Source organism: Microcaecilia unicolor, chromosome 13, assembly GCF_901765095.1.
Source record: "Microcaecilia unicolor chromosome 13, aMicUni1.1, whole genome shotgun sequence".
Taxonomy (NCBI): domain Eukaryota; kingdom Metazoa; phylum Chordata; class Amphibia; order Gymnophiona; family Siphonopidae; genus Microcaecilia; species Microcaecilia unicolor.
This window is the reverse complement of record NC_044043.1, coordinates 100,781,851-100,800,209: the sequence shown is the minus strand read 5'-3', so window position 1 is coordinate 100,800,209 and position 18,359 is coordinate 100,781,851. Positions and strand designations below refer to the sequence as shown.

The 18,359-nt window shown below is 47.1% G+C and overlaps 1 protein-coding gene across 1 annotated transcript in view; it reads right to left on the bottom strand.

Moving 5' to 3' along the window:
* Positions 1 to 18,359, bottom strand: part of CROCC (ciliary rootlet coiled-coil, rootletin) — a 198,438-nt gene that overhangs the window by 168,104 nt on the left and 11,975 nt on the right. Inside the window, exons 2-3 of the mRNA XM_030222563.1 lie at positions 17,616 to 17,757; positions 9,462 to 9,610 (exon numbers count right to left, since the gene is read on the bottom strand). Coding sequence (XP_030078423.1) covers positions 9,462 to 9,610; positions 17,616 to 17,757 — 291 coding nt within the window. The remainder of the gene's footprint in view (positions 1 to 9,461; positions 9,611 to 17,615; positions 17,758 to 18,359) is intronic.

The window sequence follows — 18,359 nt, the reverse complement described above, 5'->3', positions numbered from 1 at the left end:
AAACCTCTTTTCTTCTGCTGGTCACACCTCTCTCTATACAGCCTAGCAACCTTCTAGCTACGGCCACCGCCTTGTCACACTGTTTCATCACCTTCAGATCCTCAGATACTATCACCCCAAGATCCCTCTCCCCGTCCGTACCTATCAGACTCTCACCACCTATGTCTCCCGTGGATTTCTACACCCTAAGTGCATCACTTTGCATTTCTTTGCATTGAATTTTAATTGCCAAACCTTAGACCATTCTTCTAGCTTCTGCAGATCCTTTTTCATGTTTTCCACCCCCTCCCCACTCTATTACAAATCTTAGTATTGTCCGCAAAAAGGCAAACTTTACCTTCTAACTCTTCGGCAATGTCACTCACAAATATATTGAACAGAATCGGCCCCAGCACCGATCCCTGAGGCACTCCACTACTCACCTTTCCCTCATCCGATCGAATTCCATTTACCACCACCCTCTGGTGTCTGTCTGTCAACCAGTTCCTAATCCAGTTCACCACTTTGGGTCCTATCTTCAGCCTGTCTAGTTTATTCAAGAGCCTCCGGTGGAGAACCGTGTCAAAAGCTTTGCTGAAATTTAAGTAGATTACGTCTACAGCACGTCCATAATTGAATTCTCCGGTCACCCAGTCAAAGAATTCAATGAGATTCGTTTGGCACGATTTACCTTTGGTAAAACCATGTTGTCTCTGATCTTGCAACTTATTGGCTTCCTGTATTCCAAGGTTCCTAACTTGTGATCTGAGGGGGGAGTTAGTATTTCCCCAAAAAGATTTTGATCTCAGGTATGTGTCCACTTGTGTTAGGGAGTATCCCTAAACACACCCTCTTCAAAAGAAATGACACTTGTGTTTAATAACGTGTTTAATAAAGTGTAGACTCTGACAGCTAGATCGCACAGTAGACTTTTAAATGCACTACAATGTTGATAATTGAGACTGGACACCACTTTTCCAGTATTCTCTCTTCTCGTGTTGTAATAGATAGTACTTTATGTCTTGGACTCTGAAATTGCTTGGGGGGGGGGGGGGATAGTGGGGTTGGGACTGTTTCATTTAATTTCATTGTTGTTCATTTGCGATCATCTGGTTTTGTATTTTCTGTTTTATTAAAACTTCAATAAAGATGATATATTAAAAAAAAAAAAAACATTTCATCTTCATCATACCCAACAGAGCCTAGAAATTCTTTAGAATCACCCAAATAGTATCCAAGACAGAATGTATTTAATAATTTAAATAATGAAAGACCATATTTTACCTCTAGGCAAAATAGCCTCTGCACACACGGACATCAGCTAATGAAAACTGAAACCAAAAGCCACAGGGCTTTCACAATGGCTGACTTTGCACCACATTTGGAGTGACAGCTGATGTCATGGCTCCACAGAGAAACTAAATCCTAAGGAGCTTATCATCCCAAATTTTCAGACTTAAATTCTTGCTAAACTTTTCTATCAAAAGCATTTATTTAGGGCACATTATTTACCATATAAACTACCATGCATGATCATAACTGCATTACTTGCAATCACATTGCACACACGCATACAAAGAACGCAAAGAGTAGTTCCCCCTCCCCCTCCAACCTTACAATCCCTTGTGTTCTAGTGGTGTAGTCAGGACAGGACTGATCCCCAGTCGCTCTTGCCCATGTCAGCTCAACTCTCAAGATGGCCACCATAACTTCTTGTAGCAGTGTCCAAGATGGCATCATGGCCGCCATTTTGAGAGCACAGCCAGCATGGGCAGGAGCGACTGGCAATCACTCCTGCAATGCCAGGGATTATAAAATATGCCAAAGGGAGGCCCCTACTGGCAGGCAGGGGAGAAGGCCCCTCCTGTTCGGAAGGGAGGGGGGAATAAACAGGACAAAGCACAAATTTTTGGCTTCCATCAAAAACACATGGTCAGCTTCAACCAAAACCAAAACCATGGCTGTAGTCTTTTGGCTGAAACCGAAACCAGGCAAAAAAGGATTCTGGACCAGTTTCAGCACCATAATTGAAACCAAAACTGAAATTCAGTCAGCCTCTAGTCAAAAGCTGATGAAGCATGTAATGAGATCAGACAATAATTTCTATTCCCTAATACAAGACTCAGCGATCACCTGACTGTGCCTGCTTATATCAGAGGTCCTTTTACTCCACAGTTTTGGTATATGTCTAAAGTGCATTCATTGTTTAAAGGATTTTTTGCAAGTCACCCATTTTCACAGTGTTCCTGAATTTCCAATGTCATCATCTGTCTGTTCATTCTAGCCAAGCAGACAGTAATATCACCACCACTATTCTCTCTCTTTCCACACACAGAATTTCTAACCATAAACATTACAATCTGTTTCCTGCAGAATATTTATTCTGTTTAACTCAATGGCCTCTCTAACATATAGTACCACTCCAGCTAATCACTCTGATATTATTATTATTATTATTATTTATTGCATTTGTATCCCACATTATCCCACCTATTTGCAGGCTCAATGTGGCTTACAATTTGTGCCCTGGAATCACAGTGTCCCATTGGATATTCTCCTTCTCTGAGAAGGTTTAATGGTAAAAACATGCATATTATCACAAACATACATAATAAAAATAACACAAACATAGAAAATAAAATAACAATTGCATGATGCCCCCATCTGTAACATAACTCCCCCATAAAGCATTTAGGGGGTCCTTTGACTAAGGCATGCTAGAAAGTGGCCAGCGATGTGGTTAGCGCATGGGTTTCCTGGGTGCCCCTGATACTTTCTAACACAGCAGAAAAATGGCCGCAGTCAGCTGCCTTTTTTTTTTCTTTTTTAATGGCCACAAGTTAATTTCCCCATTAGAGCATGGCCATTACCACCACTTTATTTAGGATGCACTACCCAATTAGCACAGGCATGCCAACTCTGTCCCCAGACAGACATCTCAGCATGTCCCGCGGTAGTGACCTTTTACTGTGCAGTAGGCAAACGTAAGGCCAACTGCAACTTAGTAAAAGGGTCCTTAAGTCAGCATCTATCACAGAAATGCCAGTAATTACAGCAAACACCTCTCTAGATAGAGAAACATAGAGAAAAGATAACCATTCAGGTGTTTATTAAACAACAATGAATTGCCACTTTATTTATCACAATGACAGATACACTTAGTACTAAACACGTTTCTAGAATTTGTACGCAAAAATTTCAAAGTGTGTTTTTGGTTTTATGTACACCTTACTTTGCAAATTATTCCTGTCAATTGCCATCTTTAATACCTGTTCTTCCCTTAAAAACATCTGGCTTACTTTTGCCTTTACTACAACCTCTCGATTATGATGCCCTAATTCACTATCACTTTTACCCCATTCCCAGACAGCTCTTACCACCCCCTCCATTCCTCATTCATTCTCTTGGCTACAGAAGGACAGCATGGCAATTAGGGTTGTAACATAGTAGATGACGGCAGAAAAAGACTTGCATGGTCCATCCAGTCTGCCCAACAAGATAAACTCATATGTGCTACTTTTTGTGTATACCTTACCTTGATTTGTACCTGTCCTTTTCAGGGTACAGACCGTATAAGTCTGCCCAGCACTATCCCCGCCTCCCAACCACCAGCCCCGCCTCCCACCACCGGTTCTGGCACAGACCGTATAAGTCTGCCCAGCACCATCCCCACCTCCCAACCACCAGTCCCGCCTCTCACCACCGGCTCTGGCATAGACCGTATAAGTCTGCCCAGCACCATCCCCACCTCCCAACCACCAGTCCCGCCTCTCACCACCGGCTCTGGCATAGACCGTATAAGTCTGCCCAGGACCATCCCCGCCTCCCGCCACCGGCTCTGCCACCCAATCTCGGCTAAGCTCCTTAGGATCCATTCCTTCTGAACAGGATTCCTTTATGTTTATCCCACGCATGTTTGAATTCTGTTACTGTTTTCATTTCCACCACCTCCCGCGGGAGGGCATTCCAAGCATCCACTACTCTCTCCGTGAAAAAATACTTCCTGGCATCTTTGCCCCCCTTCAATCTCATTTCATGTCCTCTCGTTCTACCGCCTTCGCATCTCCGGAAAAGGTTCGTTTGCGGATTAATACCTTTCAAATATTTGAACATCTGTATCATATCACCCCTGTTTCTCCTTTCCTCCAGAGTATACATGTTCAGGTCAGCAAGTCTCTTCCTCATACATCTTGTAACGCAAATCCCATAAAAAACCATTGTGTCTTCCTTCTGTGGTTCAAAGCACAAAAGAATGTCCAGGAGCAGAGGGGGAAGGAAGGGGCATGGATGCTCACTGCCACCAATATTACAATGTACCCCCCCCCCTTTCTGGCTGCTGCTCTGTCCCTCTCCTGAAACATCCTGGCCAGCTCCTCCCCTCATCTCCTAAGGCAATTCCAAGGGAAGAGCTTGATATTGCAGTTCTTTCTGTGGCCATGGAATAGCAGGAAGCTGCGAATGAGTTACTAGGAAACAGTTTGAGGTGGTTGCAGTTATAGTTTAACAAGATTACCAAGTGTGACCATGTTATCCCAATTAATTTGATTTACATTGCCACCCAATAGAAGTTCACAGTTTTGGCTTTGATCTTTAAAGGTCTGCATCCAAGTTCCTAAGTATCTGAGAGATTTATAGTCCATATAGAGAGCAGCTTCTGTTGTCTTTGCCTCCTTTATAGGTTGCTAAACTGACTAGTACACAACATACTGCTTTTACTATTTTGATCCACTACTACGAATAAAGATTCCATTAGAATTATAGGCTGAATTAAAATTACCTCCAATTTCATAAACTAACTTAGGCACGGCTTTTTAAGTACTCCTTTTTTAACTATTGAATACAACTGACACTGGGCCAATTTAGTCAATATTTATGGGCCATTAAGCCTTTGGGTTCACAAAGTAGGCTTCTTGTTTTCATTGTTTATGATGACTTGTTTTAACTTGTATTGATTGATGTTACGAGTTGGGCTGTAATGAATGTGCTCTGATGTACAAAAAGGTGGGCTAATATGCTAATTTGTAAAGACCAACTTAATATGTTTTTAACAAGTGTGGAAGCTTTTATATAAGAATAGCCAAACTGGGTCAGACCAATGGTTCATCTAGCCCAGTATCCTGCTTCCGACAGTGGCCAATCCAGGTCATAAATACTTGGCAAGATCCCAAACAGAAGCAACATTCCATTAACTTCTCAGCAAACTGGGTCATACAGTACAGCAATAAGAGGACTGGCCTCAGGTAGGGTCCAGAGTATGCCATAACGGACATTTAGCACAAACCCAAGGAGGCACAGGCTGAATACTGATGTTATTGTGTGTTGCTCTGAATATATTAGAAGACAATACTGAAGGGATTTAGATGTGTTAGCAGACTTGATTTTACATGTACCTAATCTTTTTCTTTTTTTTATATTACATTATATTTAATGCTTGTATGCCACAAGTACCATACATAGATTAATGCGGCTCACGTTAAAAGACGTAGGGCATTTGTAAAATGTCTTTTTAGTATTGTGAATGTGTATTGTTCCCCACTCAGGATTGTAGATGTGCGGGTTAGAAATCTTTTAAATAAATAATGCTAGAATTACAACGTGATCAAAGTTAGATCATTAAAACACACACTACTGCATACTAACAGAAGTGTCTGACCTAGCAATTGAAATACATCAGCTGTAAAATACGATCTAGTGTGTCTCAACTTCCAAAAGTAATCTAAACACCTTAACAGATAAATAACAACTGCACATGAGGTTCAAAGGTGAGGACAAAAACTAAAAGGCTGTAAGAATCTCAAAACTACAGCTCAGGATACTGAAAATAAAAGGCCCTATTGATCATATACAGAATGAGATCACGAGGTGCTCTCATTCTATATATGATGCAAGTATAGGTGATATTGGTTTGTTCCTTCTCATGCCACTCATCAATCACTTTCAGACACATCATGAAAACAAGTGCAAACAGGCTGTGTGCCAGGTACTGCCTGCACCACTCTCACTCATGCTCCCAATTTCACCCCCTTCTCCTCCAGCTGGGGGTCTGTGACCCATTCCAGTAAAGCCTGGTAATTAGTGACAGTCCTTTTATCTTCTTACACTTGATTTCCACTAAGGCAAGTCCCAACAGACCCTACTCACAGTCAGTAACCAGAACAAGCCCAGACAGGCCTGATGATCTAGAAGGAAGGAAGGAAGGAAGGCAATTTCTTGCCGTCTTATGATCCATAGGGAAGTGGATTTCACTGGGACCTCTCTTCACAGACAACAGAACCTCTTAGCAGATATCACTACTACTACTACTGCTACTACTATTTAGCATTTCTATAGTGCTACAAGGCATACGCAGCGCTGCATAAACATAGAAGAAAGACAGTCCCTGCTCAAAGAGCTTACAATCTAATAGACAAAAAATAAAGTAAGCAAATCAAATCAATTAATGTGAACAGGAAGGAAGAGAGGAGGGTAGGTGGAGGCGGGTGGTTACAAGTGGTTACGAGTCAAAAGCAATCTTAAAGAGGTGGGCTTTCAGTCTAGATTTAAAGGTGGTCAAGGATGGGGCAAGACGTAGGGGCTCAGGAAGTTTACTCCAGGCGTAGGGTGCAGCGAGACAGAAGGCGCAAAGTCTGGAGTTGGCAGTAGTGGAGAAGGGAACAGATAAGAAGGATTTATCCATGGAGCGGAGTGCACGGGAAGGGGTGTAGGGAAGGACGAGTGTGGAGAGATACTGGGGAGCAGCAGAGTGAGTACATTTATAGGCGCACCAAATTGTTGTTAATACACACAGACGACGAAAAATATCTTCAGTGGATGATCTTATTTGATAAAAGAGACTCCTGATGCAGGCCTAGTTGGCCGAAACACAGCTGTGTCGAGTCTTCACCATCCTTAATAAACAGTTTTTCTTATCTGAAGCATCATCTATTGCCTTTGAGTCATCATTGCTGTTTTGCTTCATACTTGATCTCCGAGTGCCACTTTTACTCTTTGATGATCTAATGGACCCACAGACTCCCTCATAGGCTTTCTGCTTACAATATACTGAAAAAGCTTTTGCTATGAGTTTTTCACTCTATGGTAGATTACTTTTCAAATTCCCTTTTAGTCTTCTTTATCAATACTTTGCATCTAATTTGCCAGTGTTTATGCTTCTTCCTTTTATCTTCATTCAGATCCTTTCCCCATTTTTTGAAAGATGTTGTTTTGGCTCTAATAGCCTCTTTCACCTCATCTTTTAACCATGTGGCTGCTGTTTGGTCTTCTTTCCACCTTTTTTAAATATGTCTGTGCCGGGGCTGGTGGCTGGGCAGCGGGGATAGTGCTGGGCAGACTTATACGGTCTGTGCCAGAGCTGGTGGTGGGAGGCGGGACTAGTGCTGGGCTGACTTATACGGGTCTGTGCCGGGGCTGGTGGTTGGGCGGCGGGGATAGTGCTGGGCAGACTTATACGGTCTGTGCCAGAGCCGGTGGTGGGAGGCGGGACTAGTGCTGGGCAGACTTATACGGGTCTGTGCCGGGGCTGGTGGGGCTGACTTATAGGGTCTGTGCCAGAGCTGGTGGTTGGGAGGCGGGGTTGGTGGTTGGGAGGCGGGGATAGTGCTGGGCAGACTTATACGGTCTGTGTCAGAGCCGGTGGTGGGAGGCGGGACTAGTGCTGGGCAGACTTATACGGGTCTGTGCCGGGGCTGGTGGGGCTGACTTATAGGGTCTGTGCCAGAGCTGGTGGTTGGGAGGCGGGGTTGGTGGTTGGGAGGCGGGGATAGTGCTGGGCAGACTTATACGGTCTGTGCCACAGCCAGTGGTGGGAGGCAGGGATAGTGCTGGGCTGACTTATAGGGTCTGTGCCAGAGCTGGTGGTTGGGAGGCGGGGTTGGTGGTTGGGAGGCAGGGATAGTGCTGGGCAGACTTATACGGTCTGTGCCAGAGCCGGTGGTGGGAGGCAGGGATAGTGCTGGGCAGACTTATACGGTCTGTGCCAGAGCTGGTGGTGTGAGGCGGGACTAGTGCTGGGCAGACTTATATGGTCTGTGCCGGGACAATTTTGTTGGCAATTTTGTTGGTGCAAAATTGCAAGAAATCTTATTTAAAACCTTCCTAGAGTGCATGGCTGTCAAATGAAGCTGGGGACGGACGATTGTTGCTGGAGCTGTAGGCCTAGCTGGGGTACTTGGGTTCACTCCTTTCTGGATTGCCCCTGCCTTCAAACTATTTGGAGGCAAGTTTTTATCTTCCTTGAGAGAATCATAGGAGGGAAGGTAGAGTGGTCTTATGATCTATTACTGTTGGGGAAATAAGTTTGTAAGTAGTCTTATAGTATATTGAAATGTTTGTAAACTTTCTACTTTTGTATTTATTATTTTGTAAGAAAGTTATTAGAATTGTTTGGATTCCTATTTTTGTATTGTTAAGAAAAATTAAAAACATCTGACTGAAGTGGGTTACACTAATCTCGAATTCATCTGCTTCACTAACAAACCTAGATCACAACAGAAAACAGAGACACAATGGAACTACAAGGCAATCAGAATAAAAAGATTATGTGCAGACAGGATTTCTTCACCTGGATGCTGCATCAGTTCTCATTAGGAAAAAGTACTGCCAGGGAGTTTACTAATTTTCTGCACCTAATTTTCCGCAGAAACCTTTTCTGACAAAAAAAGTAAACAGTATATTCTGAAAAATACAAAACTGTGTACACTGTTAGCACCCACTGCCCCGAATGCAACCACGCACTTTTATCCACATACAGAGAAGCAATTTTCAGAAAGTAATAAATAATAATTTGAATACTTACTGCACTACTAGACAAACACTGGCGATAAATATTCAGACACAATATGCGCCTGCCCTGAAGAGCTTACACTGAGTTAACACCCCTCCACCCCATTTACTAAGCCACACTAGCGACTGTTGCCCTGCAATGCCAGCATTAGCGCACAGCTGCTGCTAGCACGGCTTAGTAAAGTGAGGGAAAGTGACTTACCCAATGACACAAGGAGTGTCGGTGGCAGAAGCGAAATTAAAACCCTGCCTTCCCTGGTTTCAGATAAATTACTTTTGAAAATTGCCTTTGGAGAAAATAGAAACAACTTTTACAGACAATTGGAGACAGTGTTAAATGCAATTAAAATTCCACCAAAATATACGTGAAGATCCTACAGAACATACAGAAGCAGAATGCATACCAGCAGACAGAAGAGTAAGAAAAGGGTGTGCTGTAAGGAAATCTAATAAGATAGCGAGACACCTGCGCATTCACAGGAACTATGTCAGTGAGCAGGAGATCACCGTTAAACTAATCAGATTACAAAAGTTTTTCCATCACTCAAGCTTCTTAACCTGAGCAGATAAGACATTTTTTACCTCAACATCTTGAAAGAGCACAATGTCAGCTGAGGAGAGTGTTTTGCCAGCCTACCATCACAGAAAAAGTCCCTTAGGGCTGGAGCCCAGGGCACTACCACATCCCCCTATGCACCTACCCTCTCGCTGATGGCATTGTACTTGATAGCAAGCTCATCGCGCTCTGCACGGCTCTGTGCCAAGAGATCTTCGACACGAGACAGCTCCTGCTGCAGTATGCGATTCTCCTCTTGAAGGGACAGCAGCGACGACATCTCCAGGGGCAATGCTGCAGGCACAAGTGAAGATGAAAATTTTTTTATTTTATTTTGTTACATTTTTACCCCGCACTTTCCCACTCATGGCAGGCTCAGTGCGGCTTACATGGGGCAATGGAGGGTTAAGTGACTTGCCCAGAGTCACAAGGAGCTGCCTGTGCCTGAAGTGGGAATTGAACTCAGTTCCTCAGTTCTCCAGGACCAAAGTCCACCACCCTAACCACTAGGCCACTCCTCCACTGTTGCTACTATTTGAGACTCTACATGGAACGTTGCTATTCCACTAGCAACATTCCATGTAGAAGTTGGCCCTTGCAGATCACCAATGTGGCCGTGCTAGACTATTACCAGGAAAGTCCCAAATGTGATAGCAGAGCACAGAGTAAGTCACTGAATCTGAGAAAGCTATTAAAAATAATACACAGATTACACTTTCTGACCTGGACTTTCAGAATCAGGCCACTAAGAGGTAAGAACACAAAGGGCCTCTTTTACTAAGCCACGCTAGCAATTCCCAGCACAACAAATGAGAGGAAGACCATTCCATTTCTATGGGCTCCCTCTCATTTGCCTCGCAGGAATAGTTAGTGCAGCTTAATAAAAGAAACCCAAAGTGTATGTGTGAATAAGCTTCCCTGCCCCACACAAAGCATTAACACTGTATGGGCAGCAGAAGAATGAATCTTCAAATAAACCCTGTGCAGACATCACACCAATATATGCAAATACAGACATCATGCTGATAAACTTAAAGCATGAATACAGCACGGTCAGCTAAAGCATGAACCAGGGAATATACTCATAATAAAATGCAAACGCTGGGGTCAATATCCAAAGTGATTTAATTGGCCAGAAACGGCTCCTGGCCAATTAAATCGTCTGTTCATGGCTAGCCAATAATTTTCAGTAGCACGTAACCAGTTAACTCCTCAACACTGGTGTCCGGATTTTCAGGTTGAACGCCAGAAGCGGTCAGCAACACATTGATCGCTGATGGGCCCACCTTTTTTACCATTCTTTTTGGAATAAAGACATTGGCTCCCATTCCAAGCCTGTGTTTTGTTTAAATTGTCCTGTATAATATTTTGATTTCACTTATATTCTTGATTTTTTTTAATTTTCTACAGTTAATAGCTTTGCTAGAACTAGGGATCCTTTTTGCTTGTTTCGGCCCTCCTTCTTAGGAATCAAATACAAGCATTATCTTGAAGCTTCTTTTATTTATCAAGCTCCTCATTTTTGGTCATCTCTTCCATTAGAACTACACTCTTTGGGTTCTTACTTTTTAAAGCAATTTTTGGGTTAATTTTGTTATATCAGCCCTTAAATTGTTACCCGCTTTGATTGTGGGAGTTAGCGGAATACAAGACCTGTATTACATTATATTACGTTACAACAAATGAGAACAATGACCTAGGGGAAGACAACCATCAGGAAAGGCAGAGGATGACTTCAGAAAGAGACAAACCAGCTAATCCAGGCCTTCCTAGTTTTTCCAGCCCACACTGCTACGGAGATATCCCACTCCTTGTCCAGAACAATCTTTGCCACTGCTCTCATCTGTACTGTACCATGGTAGCCATATGAACACTTTGTTCACACCCTGCAATCGTGAAAATAAGGTAAAATTATGTATAATCATACCTGATAATTTTCTTTCCATTAATCATAGCTGATCAATCCATAGACTGGTGGGTTGTGTCCATCTACCAGCAGGTGGAGATAGAGAGCAAACTTTCGCCTCCCTATATGTGGTCATGTGCTGCCGGAAACTCCTCAGTATGTCGATATCAAAGCTCCATCCGCAGGACTCAGCACTTAGAGAATTACACCCACGAAGGGACACTCTGCCCAGCTCACCACCGCCGAAACGGGGGAGGGGAATTAACCCAGCTCATCCCCACACAAGTGGGGGAGGGGAATCCGTCCAGCTCATCCCCGCGGAGCGGGGGAGGGACACCACACCCGCCGATGCGGGGGGATCTGGCTTATCCTGCAACCGCAACCGCGGGAGGAGCTGACTGACCCTAACACCGCCGAAGCGGGAGGGGTACAAAGCTGCCCTACAGCCGCACGAAGCGGGAGGGAGTGCCGGCAGAATTTATGTCTCAATCCAGCCCCGTAAAACGGAGGGGAGAGGAATGCAGCAGCTCACTGTAACACAAAGTCGTCTCAACTCTTGAAGAATCCAAGTGAAAGAAGAACTTGAACACGAAGTCCTCCTGAAGTAACTGAAGGCTAAACTTGAACCTAAAATTCAACCAGAATATAAACAGTACAGATATCTGGGAGGGGCTATGGATTGATCAGCTATGATTAATGGAAAGAAAATTATCAGGTATGATTATACATAATTTTACCTTCCATATCATCAAGCTGATCAATCCATAGACTGGTGGGATGTACCGAAGCAGTACTCACCCAGGGCGGGACATAGAAATCCCTGACCTCAACACTGAAGCTCCAAACCGGGCCTCCGCCCGTGCAGCCACAGTCAAACGGTAATGCTTGGAGAATGTATGAGCCGAAGCCCACGTTGCCGCCTTGCATATCTCTTCCAAGGAGACGGATCCGGCCTCTGCCATCGAGGCCGCCTGAGCTCTCGTGGAGTGAGCCTTCAGCTGGATAGGCGGCACCTTCCCCGCGGCCACATAAGCCGCTGCCATGGCTTCCTGGACCCATCTTGCCACTGTAGGCTTAGCAGCCTGCAGACCCTTACGAGGACCTGCAAACAGGACAAACAGATGATCCGATTTCCGGAAATCATTGGTCACTTCCAAGTATCTGATGATGACTCGTCTCACATCCAGATATTCAAGAGCGGAGTACTCCTCTGGGTAGTCCTCCCTACGAAAGGAAGGGAGACAGAGCTGCTGATTCACATGGAAGCGAGAACCAATCTTGGGCAGGAAGGAAGGCACTGTGCGAATAGTCACTCCTGCTCAGTGAACTGCAGAAAAGGCTCTCGACATGAGAGCGCCTGGAGCTCGGAAACTCTTCTGTCTGAAGTGATAGCCACCAAAAAGACTGCTTTCAACGTCAGGTCTTTCAGAGATGCCCTCGACAAGGGTTCCAAAGGCGGCTTCTGCAATGCTCTTAGCACCAGGTTGAGATTCCACGCAGGCACCACTGAGTGCAGAGGAGGGCGCAGGTGATTAACTCCCTTGAGAAAGCGCACCACATCTGGCTGCGAAGCCAGGGAAGCACCCTTCAGGCGGCCCCTGAAGCAAGCCAGAGCCGCTACCTGGACTTTAAGGGAACTGAGCGACAGGCCTTTCTCCAGACCTTCTTGCAGGAACGCCAACACTGAAGAAATTGGAGCAGTGAAGGGAGAAAGTGAGCCTGCTTCACACCATGCTGCAAAGATACGCCAAACCCTGGCGTAAGCAGTAGAAGTAGAGCGCTTCCTCGCTCTCAGCATAGTGGCGATGACCTTGTCTGAGAAGCCCTTCTTCCTCAGACGCTGCCGCTCAATAGCCAGGCCGTAAGACCAAAGGGAGAGGGATCCTCCATCACCACGGGACCCTGATGTAACAGGCCCTGCTCCCCTGACAGCCGCAGAGGATCGTCGACTGAGAGCCTGAACAAGTCCGCATACCAGGGACGTCTGGGCCAATCCGGACCCACCAGGATTACCCTGCCGGGATGCTTTGCCACCCGGTCTAGCACCCTGCCCAACATGGGCCAGGGCGGGAACACATAGAGGAGCTCTTGTGTCGGCCACTGTTGGAGAAGAGCATCTACTCCCAGGGATCGAGGGTCCCGTCCTCTGCTGAAAAAGCGCGGCACTTGGCCATTGGCCGATGACGCCATCAGATCTAGGCTCGGCTGGCCCCAGCGCTTCGTGATGTCCAAGAACGCCTGAGCAGATAGTTGCCACTCTCCGGGCTCCAAGGTATGGCGACTGAGAAAGTCCGCCTTGACATTCATGACTCCGGCAATGTGGGCCGCTGAAAGCTGCTCCAGGTTCGCTTCCGCCCACTGGCAAAGACTCATAGCCTCCTTGGCTAGAGGGGCGCTCTGGTACCTCCCTGGCGGTTGATATAGGCCACAGCCGTGGCATTGTCCGACAGGACCCGTACAGGCTTCAACACGAGTACCGGGATGAACTCCAATAACACCAAGCGAATGGCTCTGAGTTCCAGGAGGTTGATAGACCACTTGCCTCTGCAGGAGACTAGAGCCCCTGCGCTGTCCTTCCCAAGCAGTGGGCTCCCCAGCCCATCAAAGAGGCGTCTGTCGTGACGACCATCCACTCCGGGGTCACCAGAGGCAATCCTGCAGACAACTTGTCTGTCTGCGTCCACCAGCTCAGCGCCTTGCGCACTGCTGGGTCCACGGGAAGGCGCACAGCATAATCCTCCGACATCGGAGTCCAGCGCAGCAGCAGAGATAGCTGTAGTGGTCTCATATGAGCCCTGGCCCAGGGCACTACTTCCATCGTGGCCGTCATAGAGCCCAACAGCTGCACGTAGTCCCAAGCCCGAATAGGAGAGGCTACTAGGAACTAGTCCCACCTGAGCCTGAAGCTTGACAATCCGATTGTCTGGCAGGAACACTCTGCCCACTTGGGTGTCGAATCGAACTCCCAGATACACCAGGGACTGAGTCGGGCGCAGCTGGCTCTTCTTCCAGTTGATGATCCATCCCAGGGAGCTCAAAAGAGCAACTACCCGGTCCATAGCTTTGCCGCACTCTGCATAAGAGGGGGCTCGGATCAACCAGTCGTCCAGATAAGGATGGACTTGTACTCCTTCCTTTAGCAGGAAGGCCGCTATGACCCCCATTACTTTGGAAAAGGTCCGCGGAGCAGTAGCCAACCCGAAAGGGAGGGCTCTGAACTGGAAGTGTCGTCTCAGGACTGTAAAACGCAGAAAGCGTTGGAGAGGAGGCCAGATGGGAATATGCAGGTACGCTTCCTTGATTTCCAAGGAAGCCAAGAACTCTCCTGCCTTCACTGCCGCTATAACAGAGCGGAGAGTCTCCATGCGAAAGTGCCTCACTTTCCAGGCCCGATTGACCCCTTTGAGGTCGAGGATAGGCCGGACAGAACCTCCTTTCTTTGGAACCACAAAGTAAATGGAGTAACGTCCCTTGCCAATCTGATTTTTGGCACCGGAACGACCGCACCCAGGCGGATCAGGTTGTCCAAGGTCTGCTGCACTACCACAGCTTGACCGGAGACTTGCAGGGAGAGAGTACAAACCCGTCTATTAAGGGTTGGCAGAACTCTAGCTTGTAGCCGTCTCTGATGACTTCCAGCACCCACGCGTCTGAAGTTATAGTGGTCCACTCGCCCAGAAACGAGGACAGCCGTCCTCCAATCTGCACTGGGGCGTGGACCAAGGCCCCGTCATTGGGTACGAGACCCTGGGGGAGGACCGGAGGGAGCACCTCCGGGACGGCGGTCTCTGCGAAAGGAATGCTGCTTGGGGGAGAAATTCCTCTTGAAGGAAGAGGGGGCAGAGGAACCCGACTTGCCCGGGCGGTATGGAGGTATCGGGACGAGTACTAACCCGAGCCCTGACCTCTGGTAATTTCTTGCCCTTAGACGTGCCGAGATCGGTCACGATTTTGTCCAGCTCGACCCCAAAGAGCAGCTTGCCTTTAAAAGGCAATCTAGCCAGGCGGGATTTAGAGGCGTGGTCAGCAGACCAATGTTTCAGCCAAAGCCACCGCCGCGCAGAGACTGTCTGAGCCATGCCTTTAGCTGAGGCTCTCCAGACATCATACAGCAAGTCTGCCAAATAGGCTAAGCCCGATTCCAGGGCCGGCCAATCAGCCCTCAAGGAATGATCCGAGGGGGAAGCCCGCTGCACCATAGTCCGGCACGCCCTGGCCACATAGGAGCCGCAAACTGAGGCCTGCAAACTTAAAGCAGCTGCCTCCAAGGACGACCTTAAGGCCGCCTCCAATCTTCTGTCTTGGGCGTCCTTTAGGGCCGTGCCACCTTCCACCGGCAACGCCGTTTTCTTAGTCACCGCAGTGATTAAAGAATCCACGGTAGGCCACAGATAGGCCTCACGTTCACTCACAGCCAAAGGATAGAGGCGGGACATAGCCCTAGCCACTTTAAGGCTCGTTTCCGGGACATCCCATTGAGCCGCAATTAAGGTGTGCATGGCATCATGCACGTGGAAGGTTCTAGGCGGGCGCTTCGTCCCCAGCATAATGGCAGAGCCAACAGGGGCTGAGGGAGAGACGTCCTCCGGAGAGGAAATCTTCAAAGTGTCCATGGCCTGTAACAACAGGTTGGGCAAATCCTCTGGGCTAAAAAGCCGCGCTGCAGAGGGGTCATCCGCTCCATCCGAGCGGGGATCTATCTCCTCCAAGGAATCCGCAAAGGATCGTTGGGAGACCTCAGACACGCTGCCCTCATCTACATCGGAGGAGACAAAAGTCCTCCAAGGCCTGGAAATCAACCCGAGGGCGTTTACCTCTGGGAACCTCAACCTCTTTATCAGAAGAGGGAGCAGGGGCAGCGTTTTGCATGAGGAAAGCCTGATGCAGCAGCAAAACAAACTCGGGGGAGAAACCCCCCAGACTGTGCACTTCCGCAGCCTGGGCAACAGCCCTAGACGCACTCTCAACCGGCGCTCGCAATAGCGGGGGAGAGACATACTGTGCATCCAAAATGGCGTCCGGCGCGAAACTCCGTGAAGGAGCCGCGCGGGAAGAACGGCGCTTAACTTTAGCCGCTTTTGTGCCGTCGCCCAAATTAAGGGCGTTCATGGCATTAATGTCTCCAACCTCAAGGGCGGCCCCGAAGAAGCCGTCCGAGCCGCGTGGCCGGCCAAGATGGCGGAGGCGAGGAGCGGGGGATGGGCGTTTATGGCGGGAAAAAACCGCCACGCCGGAGGAACGACCGGGACATTCATCGGTCACTAAACTATCACCCATCAAGGGCGAATCAGGTTGTAAAACCCCCGCATCCCCTCTAGAAGCGCTCCAGCGATCCGGGGAGCGACCCTTTGCGCCCTCGCCCTCCGACGCCATTGCCACGAGGAGAAGAATCGGGGAACCCCCTGCCCGCTATAAAAAGGTAAAATTACCTGCTTGCCGCTCCGAGCTGTAACGAACTGGTGTCCCAGTGAGTAGCTGCAATGAACGTTTAAAGAAACGTCGAATTAAACGCCTTTAAAGACGTTTAAAAATATATATTTTTTTTTTTTTTTTTAAACGGAGCCAGCGGGAGGGGGGAGAAAAGGAGGGACCTGGCACCACCAGGTTGCACTTGCTCAAAAGAGCCCTCAACCCCAGGCCTCAACAAAACCTAAGGATTAGGCTTGGAGGCCTAGCCAGAGCTGCTGCTGTGTGTGACCACCACCTGCTGAGATAGAGAACATACTGGGGAGTTTCCGGCAGCACATGACCACATATAGGGAGGCAAAAGTTTGCTCTCTATCTCCACCTGCTGGTAGATGGACACAACCCACCAGTCTATGGATTGATCAGCTTGATGATATGGAAGTTGCTGTTTTGCAGACATTAGCTAGCTCATGGACATTGTAAAATAAGAAAATATATCTGTTCACAATTACTGTGCGGTACACCGATGTAGAGTCTATTCCCTAGCTAAAAAAAAAAAAAAAACTCCCTTGTGTGGAACTCAAGACATGCAAGCCCCTTAAGAGCCAGCTGTGGTAAGAAGGAAAGAACTAGTGGAATTATATGACCAGGAAGCACAGCCACACACATCACACTCTCATGTGCAGATTTCTGGTCATTTGAACTAGGAGGAAGAATGCCTACCACAAACAATGCTTTTATCTGTAACATGGTTGTTCTTTTCTGCTAGGCTGCATGTCCCATGAGGTTCCAAAGTATCCCAGAATGCCCCAAACCTCCTGCACAGTTTCCCCAAGCTTTGGGACATGTATAAAGAGGTCCTGGTGCTCTAATTACACCAGATGTATCCCAGTGCTACCACATTTCCCTTCAAGACAGAAAATGCCACAATAACGGCTGAGCGAGACCTGCCACTGCAACCAAGACCTGCACTGCTCTACTCCATACCTGGGCTACTCTGCTCCGTCAGGTTCTCTGTGACTATCTGTCGGATCCTGACAGGAAGCCGGGTGGGTGGCGAGTCCTCAGCGGTACCACGGATGGTCAGGTTCTTCTCTGCGGTGGAGGCCAGAACACTACTTTCCAGTTTCTGATAGCAAAAGAGAAAACTCCAGTTAAGTAACATTGAGAAAGCTAGACCTGGCTCCTCTTCAACTAGATCCACAGGCTCTTATGGGTTTCTTCTTCTGCCAACATCTCAGTCCAAGGAGTCTGTTATTTGAACTACTAGGATGGAGAAGGATGCTGAACAAGTAGAGGCAGGCAGCTACTCTGCCCTCTTTTAATTTTAGTATTAAATAGCACCAAGAATAGGGGTTAGTTCCTAATTCATGGTAAATAAATAGAATAATTCAGAGAAGTCTAATACTAATTATACAGACAAGCCCCTATATAAAAGAATTAACAATTTGGAGACTTAGAAAATACTGGGGTCACATGGTCAGGGCTCTCATTGGCTCTCTAGTCTTAGAATTTTCTCAGTCTCCACCTGCTGGTAGGCGTACACAACCCATTAGTCCAATCCTGGTCCGGTCCGGAGGGACGCTAAGGAATTAACAATTAAGTAAACTAACACTAGTGCATTTAACATGCAAGAAAGGTGTCTTTAAGCTTATCAAGGTTGTTTTAGAAATGAAGAATACATATCTGACATGCTAAAAGCATAATAACATTCCTCATAGCTAGTAAGGG